The sequence below is a fragment of the Fragaria vesca genome, linkage group LG1 (assembly GCF_000184155.1).
Source record: "Fragaria vesca subsp. vesca linkage group LG1, FraVesHawaii_1.0, whole genome shotgun sequence".
In the NCBI taxonomy this organism is placed as follows: domain Eukaryota; kingdom Viridiplantae; phylum Streptophyta; class Magnoliopsida; order Rosales; family Rosaceae; genus Fragaria; species Fragaria vesca.
Window position 1 is genome coordinate 14,916,199 of NC_020491.1, and position 12,228 is coordinate 14,928,426.

The 12,228-nt window shown below is 35.7% G+C and overlaps 1 protein-coding gene across 1 annotated transcript; it reads right to left on the reverse strand.

The window, feature by feature from the left end:
- Positions 1-6,851: 6,851 nt before the first annotated feature.
- LOC101298063 (transcription factor RAX3-like) lies at positions 6,852-8,630 on the reverse strand. Its single transcript, XM_004288237.1, has 3 exons — positions 8,385-8,630; positions 8,153-8,282; positions 6,852-7,946 (listed from the first exon to the last, which is right to left on the reverse strand). Exons 1-3 carry the CDS (start codon positions 8,518-8,520, stop codon positions 7,121-7,123), a joined length of 1,092 nt encoding a protein of 363 aa, XP_004288285.1. The 5' UTR covers positions 8,521-8,630; the 3' UTR covers positions 6,852-7,120.
- Between the last annotated feature and the right edge of the window lie 3,598 nt (positions 8,631-12,228).

The window sequence follows — 12,228 nt, forward strand, 5'->3', positions numbered from 1 at the left end:
TAAAATCCCACTCCAACAATAAAACACCTCCAAAAATACCTACTAAAACAATTAACCTCTCTTTACCAAATAAAGTCTACTCTTTTTATCTAATCAATTTTTCATGCTAACTCCGATTTTAACGTTTAGCATGTCTACGAACTCGTATTAACGTCCTTTACAACTTTCATGAAGAAAGTTTTCCCAAATTCCAAACGAAAGAAAAAGTCAACTTTTAGAGTCTTAAATAGTAAACGGTTACTTAAAACAGTAAAATGTCAAAGTAACCCAAAAGTAAATAACCGCAAATTGACTTAAGAACCGGGATGTGACAACAAGAGGACGTACTGCCACTTCATCCTTCTATACAATGACTTATTTGGAATGATGCAGTAGGAACTAGGAAGTATGGAAGGATAACAAGTGTTAAACCATAAAAAAGATTGATTGTCTACAAGTGATAAACTCTTTAATAGAACTCTGAAGAGAAAACTTTTAAGTTTGATTGATAATAATATGATAGATGAGTTTACATTCGTTTAAGAATGGTTATATAATGGCAAAACATACCCTAGGCCAACTAATTAACAACAAAGCCTGAAAGCCCACGAGCTGATAACAAATCAAATCCAAAACGAACTAGAAAACCTAAAATAATATTAAATGCCGAATCAGATTATTAAAATGATATCTTTTGGCCTAAAACTGATAGGGCGGCTCAATATAGTAAGTCTTGTAGATCTCATCATTCCTATTATGGAAATGTATTATGTGTTCCAAACAAACGTTCTGACCAAAAGTTACTCCAAAACAGAATCACATATATTAAAATCAGATTTTGCATGAACAACTCAGAAAGTCTAAAACCACATCTTCTTGAATATTCAAGCGGCTAGCAATCTCATAATACGTGAATTACCTATATTAAAATCATGCTTCTTGATTCTACACCGCTTCCTTACTTTTATCTTTTTCTCGCTAATTTGAGTTTGTTCTCGTCCTACATCATGAAAGGTTGAAGTAAATGGAAGTTTGCTTATGCAATCTAGGGACACGTATTTTGTTTTTTTAAGACTTATTTGTTAATTCAATGAACACAACGCTTAATGTAGTGCAGTCATCAGAAATTAAACTCTTTTACGATACACAAATTGATGTGGTAAAGACTATGCCAGGGCAGAAGTTAACAACTAAATATGCATTAGAGTAGAGATACTTCTACTGTTTTAGCTGAAAAGTTAACTAATGGATAATGTAAGATGCTAACGCGCTTTTATTGTTGTTATTAGTATTAATACTCTCCAAAACTTACTAAGGCATGCAGTTGTATTACCAGACATCACTATGCAAATGTGCTACGAAATATCTTTGGAGGTTAAGGATTCGGCTTTAACTTTGCAAGGACTACAAACGGGACCGAACTCTGTCAAAGGAAATACAAAGTGTCGTCAAGAAATGAGACTGTGTCTAGCGGTATTCGCTACTCCGATGTCTAAGTCAATCAATGTATTTATGTTGACAGAATAACGGTAGATAAATAGTAGATGTGTAGTTATTATAGAGAGAGAATGTTACCTTTTAAAAGGGTTGAGTTTTCCTTCTCTTCGATGTGGGATTAAAGTCCCAAGTGGTTTCAACAAAGCTTCTGTTGTACCTTCTTGGCGTTGCGTGTGAGGGCGCGTCCTAGCGTACCGGGTGAGGCTTGACGGCTAACGTGACTATTGTTGTACGTTGCTGCTACCTTGTTGATGATATAGGCAGTTCAGGCCAGTCTAGCGTTTATGTCTGGTTTAGGTGTTGCTAATTATGGTTGCTTAGGCATATGCATCTACTGGGAAGGTCTTTAGTACATGTTATGTATGTTCACATACCAAGTGGATGGCTAAGATTGGATGACAATAATCGTTTACCTCACATAGACGCGACACTCGCATGACTGATCGGACACATGCATGGTCGTGTATACGAGACTTTTCACAGACTTCAACTAAATTAAACCTGAAATGAATCAATTCCAATCAAATTGACCGCTAATTGGCCCAAAACCCAAACAGTCCCTTAGTTTGGGTTCTCAAACCTAATAATTAACTAGAATACCCCTAGTTTTGGGTCGGACAAATTTCAGAGGCTTTGAGAAGAATCGGACAAAACTCCACTCCAACAGTCAAATGTCAAACTTTTCTGGGCTCAACATTAGGATTAGCAGCCTAATAACAAAGGAAAAGGGAAGTGGGCTGGTACTCTAATGTTGTTGTAGCTGTTGGAATGTTGGATGGTTTATTACTTCATTAGCAAAATAGAGTTTCTTTTGTTCATCGCTGTTGAGCGAAGATTACTAGCTCGAGAGTTGAGATATTGATAGCTATGTGTTGTAACATATTCTTGCCTCATCCTCCTCTAAAGAAAAGTTTTCAGCGTTCTTGCATAGTTGGGCATTGTCGTTGTCATTTCTACGGTATTTCACTGTGGTAATCTCGTTGAATTACAAACTTATTAATTTCTGCATGTAGGAAGAAGCCGAATGTGAGGTTAAAGATTAGTGGCTGTTATCTATTTCTTTGCAATTGAAATTGATTCAACGTGTTTACCATCTCTAATTGAAACTTCATTTGGTGTCCAAGAAGTCGACATATATATTTTCCAAAACAAACGAAATAATGAAATTTCATATCAACAAAAATAGGTAATTTGATGAACTATCGCACTCCCATCATTAATTTCGAGTTCCTGCCTTCCACAATCAATTCAATAACAAAAATTGTGTAGCCGCTTCTTCCTTGGAAACAGAATAAAGGATCGATATTGGAGTTAGCTAGGACATTTGAGGACATCGATTTTGCGCCAGAAATTATTGATTGTTTAGTTAAGCTGATCGATCGACAAAGTAAAGAATGAAAACAAAATAGAGTAATTTAAAATACATATTCTCAGGTTAGTGAGTGTCAATATCACTACATAATTAATTAAATAAGTAGGGTTCTAATTAAGCAATCGTTAATGTGATTATAGTCTCATAGAATAAGGAAAAGCTTGCAAGAAGGTCGTCGGGGGGTTTTTGTCTTCTCATGGGTGACAGCACAAGGCTTCAATCAAGGTTCATTTGTTTTGTTAATTAGTTAAGTACTAATTGTTTCTTCTTTATCAAATCGATTAGATGGTGCATGTTCTTAAAGGTAGATTTAATATTTTTTTGGCAATTAGTAGCTTTAATACTTAGAAGTGCTTTTGGTTGTTCGTATGTTAAGAGTCTTTTCTCTCCTGCTTCTTCTCGTCGAGGATTATTCTTGTTCATCACTGTAATCACTTTATAACACTAATTAGCGTACTTGATTCTAATTAGTTATTTGGCATATTGTTTGCAACTTTGCATGTGTTCACCTATATACCACTCGCAGGAAATTGCTGATTTAAGCTGGCAGTGGATCGAGTTGGTTAGCATTTGGAGTTCAAGTGCTTTCTTCTCCAATATTGGAAGAATAATTGGTATAATCTTTGTGCAGCCAAAGTATTGCACAGGCCGCAGCAATATGATGAGGGCATCTAAATTGACAAGATTAAGTTGCTAAACTTGATGCGTCTTGTACTGAAGAATCGTTTAGATTTCAGTAACCGTTTGGATTTAGAATCAGGTAGCTAGATTGGTTGATTTCCAACACTTCGAGCTGATGTTATCATCGGCCCTATTAGTTTGATAATTTTTGCTTGTGTTTTTTTTCTTTTTCTCATTTTTATTTAGAGGGAGCAGTAGCAGAGGCCCTTTTGACATTTTTCATTCAGATGGTAGTGCGTATGACATGAACTAAGCAGCCCATCTGCCTTTTGCTCTTGCTTGATGTCACCGCTTACACACAAACTCGTTTTCGAAAACCTTTTTGATTTCTGTATATAACTAAGGTTTAACTAGGGTTTCTTGGTCTTCACCTAGATCATCATCATCGTATAAAGTCGCGCGTTATTATGGTTTTGAGGCATATGCATCAAATAAACCTGTATTTTCGAACAATAATGGGTTAGAAAAACAGTATTTTATATAATCAGTTAAGGGTTAAATTTCATTTTCAATGAAAAATTCATTCAAAATTATGAAAGTCATGAGCTAGCGGCGATAGATACTAAACTAAAAGGCACTCGCCAATATATATAACAAGCAAGAGAGAAAACTTAGCTGTGCATATATGGTCATATATAGAGAGAGAGCATTATAGTTTTGTGGTTGTCGGCATAATCAATGATTGTTCATTTCTCCATGTATTGACAAATCATCCAAAGAGTTTTCAAAAGATGTCAACAGGTTCGGATTAGGAAAATGAAAAGAAAACATTATTAGCCAACCACGCAATATATAAGAACAGAAGTCAAGATGATCTTAGTTTTAGCTTTTAAACAACTTCTTGTTAATTATATTAACGATCGATTATTTGAGTCGGGCGGGCCGGTTTGACCTTTAAAAGAAAAATAAAGGTGGCATATATAGCCTTGTCTAGAATGAAAAGTAGAATATAACTCAATTATTCGCAACTTTTTAGCTCATGAGTCATGTTTTTTTTTGTTACGATCAATAACATTTCATTACAACCATATATATGTGAATTGCATACAAATTAAGAAAGTGGGGTGTGATCGATATCTGTTAGATTATCATGTTTGGAACTATAGATAGAATTGGATTAAAGAATAACCAACATCGGGGGAGAAACAATATAATTTTGTGATCATGATCATTCATATGATCATCGTTACATATTAAGAAAAGAAAATAGATATGAAAAACCCACTTGTACTACATAAAGAATGGAGAACAGTAGTTTTTTTTTCCTATGAGTGAGTTGAAGTAATTAACTCGAATGGAATATCAACAATAGCATTCATGAATTTGTATCATGTTCCCATTCATGGTTTGAACACTCTGACCCGTTCTTAGGCTGCTTCCAGTCTTGATTGAAACAAATTAACTAGTCAAAATCTATATTTATGGATTTTCCTAATATTTTCTTTCCTTGACGTGATGGTTTAGCAACACCGAGGGTGGGATCAAATCAAATGGTGATGAAACCCAAATCTGGGAAATGTCATGGATGGAGATCCAGAATCAAAACATGAGAGGACACTAGTGGGTTACTTTTTGACTGCTTAAAAAACAGGTGGATCCTAGCACGCAGAATTAATCAATCATTTCACAATTATGCAGAACATGAATATATAGACCAGTGTTAAAAATGGGACAATTAACAATATATTTAGGACAACTTAATTTGGAACTAGTATTCGTTCAGTGAATTATTGTTTTTGTTTTTTCACTTTTTCAGAGTTGAGAGTGATAGATAGAGTTTCTGCAATATATGGACAGTGCGAGAAGGCCCTAGAACGCCTAGCAGTAGTGTGTGTATCTGTTTGCTGTTGTTTCTGGGTTTTTGCTGATAAATCTGGTGAATTATGAGGGTATTTTTTTTTTTTTTTTTGTATGAGGTGAATTTATGAGTTGCATTACTTGCTTTGTGTTTCTTTCTTCTTCTTTTCTTTACGAGGATTGACTTATTTTTGGGACACAAGCTTTACTACTGTAATGCTTCTCAGTTCATTATTCGATCTCGTAAAACAATTACATGTTAAGGTCCAACGAGCTAGTGTTGTCAAGTATTTTCGATATTAGTGATTGACTGCATTTTAAACTTTTGAGCTTGACTCTGGGGATTGGATAGGCTAGCTAGCTGTTCATATATAGCTTAATTGTCAATGTTGTTTAACTTGGTGCTCTCTTTTCTTTGACGATCTCCTTTTGACATGTGAAGCACTTTCGCTTTCCAATTCTAATTATAAACGGTGTGAGCAACTTTTCTTCTTTTTTTGAGATCGATGTTTTATCCATAAATAAGGTGATAAGTAAAATACATGTTTCATATATTCGTTCATCTTGATCATCTCAAATGCTATATAGCACCAGAATTAAAGGCAGACCTTTTGGATGAGTACTATGCTTGAGACATAAAACGCAAAATATAGGACTAGAACATGCATGCAACATTGCATTCTAACAAAAGAACAACATATTGATCTTCTTCAGTACGGCTGTGTATCTACACATAACGTTGATGACTAAAAGATTGAATGACATTAATAGCTGATTTCATATTCCACATAAGCATGACCGAGTCTATAATAGTGATCGATTTGTTTATTTTATAATAACCTTGTTATATACATTTAAACACATTAATGTAGCCGGGAGCCCCTACCCAATTTAAACTCCGGTTTGATCTTAAAAGTTGCAATTACACATCACTGAAATCAGAGTAGAGAATGTGTTTCCAGAGCTCCTGTTGTCAGTGCTGACACGAGGAAAACTATAAAGGAATGCAGCCACATTGTGATGCCCTATATGCTAAAGCCGAACAGGTTATTGCCAAAATATCAAAGCACTTTGCACCACTTTATTATATCATGGAGGGTTCATCAAACAGGTACTTCTGTTCTGTCACATGAAATTCAACCCATTTCAAAGTACCTTTTTACCTTGTACCTCTAACTGAGAGAGATATACACAACATTACAGAAGTAATTCCTCAAAATACTACACCTGAGACTAGTCAATAGAATATGGTATCCCAAATTGGGATTCCCAATATGACTGCACCCAGACTCGGACCCATGCAACTGCAGAAGAGCACAGCTAAAGGCATAAGCTTTGAAGATCCTAAGTGACCCAGATCCGTTCTTGTTCTTTAGGAAAAACTAAGACTGAGAGGCACAACATAAGTTGGCATAGTAGTTTAAGTATGAAACTTCAGAAGTCATGCATGTTCATATATGAGATTACACTTTTCTGTTGCGACTGGTAATGTGAATGACACACGAATTAAAGCAAAAATTCACTTGAAAGAATAATTCAGATTGACAGTCTAATTAATTAATGTATACAACATGCTAGAATGTCTGACAAGAAAACACTTTCCTGGACTTCATCATGAATAGAAAGGCAAACAAGAAGCAACTGAGAGAAACTATAGCTGTTAAAAGACCGTTGAATTGATGTCTAAAGCAAATTAATCCTACTGATGGATCCTCAATCCATGATGGCTTTCTGAAATTCAGGTACCTAAACCCTCATGGTCTAAATTTACAAGAGCTCCACAAACCATGTACGTTAACGTTGATATTTCATGGCAAAATAGTTGGACTCGGCAAAAGCTGAATCTGATGGCCGCACGACTTGTTGGCAACTATTTTCGTAGTCAGAAACCATCGGAGTTGTTGTACTGTAAACCAGGGAGTTTATGTCTCCCCAACTAATTTCACTCTCTGCAGAAGTACTAGTAGTCCCTCCAGTGCTACCATTGTTCAAAGTCTCCATTTGATAAAAGCCAGCTAAACCATCATATTGTTGATGAGGTAATTGGCTGTTGCCGTAAACCAATTCGCTTAGCTCCGCCTCTAGATCACTCTGATGATCAACCCCATGAAACATGGTCGGACTTGGACTTGGACCCAATTGAGCATAGTTGGTGTTGGCTACTGGTGAACAAGTAGTAAGCAAATGATCGATACTGGAGTTCTGATAGAACTGATCTGATGAGGTTGAGGAAATGTGATCAATAGGTGGATACATAGAACTTGTGGTGTCAGAAAATCTTCCTCCAAGTTTGATCAGCATGTTCTTAATGGATGCCTGGTGGTCATCAAGTACTTGAGCGTCATGGGTTTGATAACTCATCACTGGCAATACAGGAAGCTCTGGTGCCCAGTAAGGGTTTACTTGGTTATTCACAAAGCCATCAGGAGGAAGATGAAAGTTTGTTGTAGTAGTACTTGATCTCTTGATCTCTTGCTTCAGGCTGGCGGCAGCTCTACGATTCTGTGCTTGATGTTCTTTGCGTTGCTTACCCAAAAGCTTCTTCTTCAGCCTTGTGTTCCAGTAATTCTTAATATCATTGTCAGTTCGCCCTGGTAATTGGGCTGCAATGATAGACCACCTACATATACGTACGTACATAACAAATTAGAAATTTAGAATCACTTGAGTTTTAGATTTTTTAGCAACTTAGTTTGGATTAGGCTAGTGAAACAACACAACTAGCTAAAGATCTGCAACCCTCTTGCATCAAAATTAGGGAGAGAAGGGAGCGAAATGATCACTGGATAAAGTGTTAAAATGATAGCCTTGAAAATTTAGTATTACCTGCTTCCAATATTGATATAGAGGCTGCAAATGATGTTATCTTCTTCCTCAGAGAACCCACCGTGCTTGATATTGGGCCGGAGATAATTCAACCATCTCAGCCGACAGCTCTTGCCGCATCTTTTAAGACCTAGGGATCAGAAGTGTGGATGATGATAAGCTAACATGATAGATTAGTTTTGTTAATTCATTTAGTGGATTAGTAATATGATGATCGTAGATTGGTACTGACCTATCTTCTGCGGCAAGGCAATCCAGTTACCACCAGTGCCATGCTTGTCAATGTAAGACTTGAGTTTGGCATCTTCTTCAGGTGACCATGGGCCTTTCTTGACCTTGGTTTTGTCACAGCAAGGAGCTCTCCCCATGTCTTTTATTGATCTGGGTTGCTGCTCTATGTTGCAGTAACTAATGAGGAGATGGTTCAAGTAAGCTCAGCTACCTCTATATATGTATAAGAATGAACCCACTTGATGATAACGATAACGATGACATTGTTAATAATATATATACTATAATTTGAGAGAGGTAGTATAATAGCTGGAGAGGGAGGGGACTGGGGACATGGAAAACAGTGGAAATGGTCACAGAAATTCAAAAAGGTGAAGTGGAAAAACGATTACCCAATTTTTTGAGTAAACAAAAAGAAATATTATAAGGGAGAAAATGGAAATGCCAGAAGAGGAGACCAGGGTTTTATCTCATTGTCCTTCTTAGTCTGGAATCTGTAAAAACATATCTCAGCCATCCCACCTTGACTCTCTCTCCTCTTTTTCTGCGTGTTAGTGGATGATGATGATGGTGAAGACACAAGTGACGCAAGTACTATAAGGTAAAAGGGGTGAAGCAAACAGATGAGACATCAGCTGGGGTTGAATTGTTCCTGCGATAATAATGTCTGTGAAGGTTCCTCATGATCGATCATCATCATCATCCCAGTTTAACTGGCTTCAATAATACGAGTGAGAACCATTCATCCTTCAGCAGCCATCGACGTCGTCATAGAGCACTAGGGCCTAGTCAGGAAATTATTACCTTTTCCTATTTGCCATCATAGTACTATGTTCGACTAGTTCACCTCAAACCAACTTGTCCACCACAATTTTATGAAAACTGCATGAGCAACAAAATGAGTATATTTCACCATCATTCACACGTTATTTGCTCGACATAGATGGGGCCGTGTTAATTTGTAACGTACCCCGTAGAGGTATGGCCCTATGCCATGCGTGTTACAATGCATGCCCAATTAGAATGGAAAAGAAATGATACATGTGTACTAGAAATCTCAAATGGGGGTGTTAATTAATAAGTTTGAGTACTAAATAATATAGCTTTTTGTCATGCAATTAGTTCTAAATTAGAATCACATAATACATTAGATGTCACGTCATTGAGTTTTTCAAATTTGATATAAAAATTCTGGTTTGATTATATTGTTGATTTGAGAAAGATACCATAATTAAGTTTTTAGTTACAAAAAATATTTATAAATTATAAATCAATACGTACATGCATGTTAATTCTTGTTCCTTTTTATTACAAGAGCAATGTTGCGTGTTAGCTTTGATAAATCTCAACCTTAACTTAATCATTCTTCCCTTCAGCTTCTTCATCACTTGACCTGATCTAACATATGATTTAATTATAGTTCCAGAGAAAAACATAGGCCAAATCAATGGGAAATTCAGTATTACTCGATCAATGTTGTTATAGATTAAGATGATGATCTAGAAGTCGATAGGAGCTTTCATACATGTATATGCGGAATGTACGGAGGTTTAATTTCGTTATGGTAGGTGACCAAATCACCATGAAGAAGAATTCACCATGAAACTACCATACCTCGAGATCAAAGCGGCAAGTACTGTGATGTGATACCTAGCTAGTAAGTAAGATATTCGATGAGACCAATAATACTTTCAAATTATTAAACCAAGCAAGAGATTAGGAAGTTTTGGGTTCAATTAATAATTAACAGTTCGTACAGGACCATTTCTGGGAGGAAAATGGTGGCTACAACCAATGAAACCAATGACAGATGCCATTTCTGGAGCCAAATATTATTCTCATCAAAGACTTTAAGATGAAAGGTGTACGTCCTGTATTGTTTAATCTAGCAGTCAGCCAGTGAAGAAGAGGAATCCCACTGTCATGTCACAAATTAGACCCTTCTTGGTTGTCCTTTCTCGCTCTCGACATTATTGCCTAGCTTTCCACTTATAAAATGAAGGAGCAAAAGAGTCATGCACGTTGCTAAAATAATTTTCTTGATTGATTTCGAAAGAAGAAGAAGTTAAAATTAAGGAAAGATTTATGATGCATTCGTATACGCTTATATATATAAATCATGTAGTCTTTGGTTAAATATTTAAGTTTCGAGGTAAAATACTGATGCGGTTGTTTTCAAGTCTTCGTTAATGAAAAATTTAATATATTAGTTTCGAGTAAATAACTGATACATCATGCCCTTAAATCTTATTAATGAAAAATTTGATGCATAAGTTGAATTGAGTCCAAAATTCTATACCGTATCAAGCTATAGTTTCTCTTTACATTGAACTAACTTATAACAATGTTGGTATATTTGGAAGATCAATATGCATGCCCAATTTACTTTCTGAAGATGAATAAACATAAAGAAAAATGGACACCAAAAAAGAAAATACTACAAGCTGACTTGACTATCTAGGTATGAACGGGTAAGAAGTCAATGGTGTGCTTCTACAAAATGTTTGTTGAATTTTACAAAGTTTTGATGTCTTTTCATTTTTTAAGCTTTATTTTATTGTCGTATACATATTTTCATGGCCTCACACTTTCACCAAGTCTATAAAGCTTTGTTAGGAACAAGATGATCCTAAAGTGTCTATGAAATTTACAATATTTAAGGTGAGTGTGAAATAGAAGTACACTACTTTCTATTGTAAAGAAGGAAATGGTCTCCATCATCTTCCTGATCGATAGGCCAACTAATACGGTTTTTGAAACTTCTCTTGTAATTCGTATGAGTGTACCTAGTTTGAAACAGTTTCTTAAGACTGCATTCAAAGCCTTACAGCTCAAAATCCACTTTCTTCTCCAGGCATTTTCTAACTCATATCCTTTTGATTACGTACATCGACACTAGTGCGAAAACGAAACTATTCTTCATGTGAGCCAAACATTTTATAAATTAGCTAGTGTAAACTTAGTAACATTGCTTGCAAATTACGTCAAGATCAGTATAACCATGTTTACAGAAGATAATAAAAGGGTGACCAAGTATATGCTATAAACCCGAATTTGTGTTTCTTGATATATACGATTTTCTGTCGATCTAGACCGTCGAAAATCTTGTTTTTATTTCGTTATTATTTGGCACTACATAGTAGGCACTGGGCAGGGAAGACCTAGAAGACATAATTTTTGACAAACTAATTCAAGAAATGATGGAACATAAACGAGGGGCTGATGTATCCATTACTGCTTTGAAGTTTTTGTCTGGCAGATCAGATTTTGCTTCCATCGAAAGTGATTGGAAGTTTCCCACCTGAAAATTGCAGTAAGAACAAGACTGGGATCATCACAAGGTTCTATCCAATTTTCCTTCGTCTTCTTTGCTTCTAGATATATTCTTCACTCTGTTTTTTTCTCTCTGTGTAGTCAACTGAAGTTTAACTGCAGTCCAGATGGTCCAGACCAGACACCATGCAGGCATGTACTTCAATATGCCCGATTTCAAAGTCTTCGATTTGTTTATAGTAAATCCATATATCTGGAAATCTAAAATGAAGACGACAAGTGTCTACTACGAAGAAATCAAATAATGATGTTGCGACTTGATGAGAAATTAATAGGAGCATCTAGAAACATACTTGTATGAATAGATCAATCATCTAGATCGAACGCACTCTCCGATTAAATTAACCCAGCAAATGGAAGGCCTGGAAAAGTATATTTCAACAAGTAAACTTTAGATGTTTAACTTATTCAGTTTTTTTATAAGAAAATTTCACTCCATAAAACAATACTAGGGTTCCATATTTTGATAAATGAAAAGCTTAAAAACGAAGAATAATCCTTGGTTTTTAGCG

What these genes read in the sequence shown, in the direction of transcription:
- LOC101298063 (XM_004288237.1), bottom strand. Translation starts at nt 8,520, where the DNA reads ATGGGGAGAGCTCCTTGCTGTGACAAAACCAAGGTCAAGAAAGGCCCA. An exon ending in TGCCTTGCCGCAGAAGATAG is followed by an intron (nt 8,283 to 8,384) that starts GTCAGTACCAAT and finishes TCTGATCCCTAG; the next exon opens with GTCTTAAAAGATGCGGCAAG. An exon ending in TATATCAATATTGGAAGCAG is followed by an intron (nt 7,947 to 8,152) that starts GTAATACTAAAT and finishes ACGTATATGTAG; the next exon opens with GTGGTCTATCATTGCAGCCC.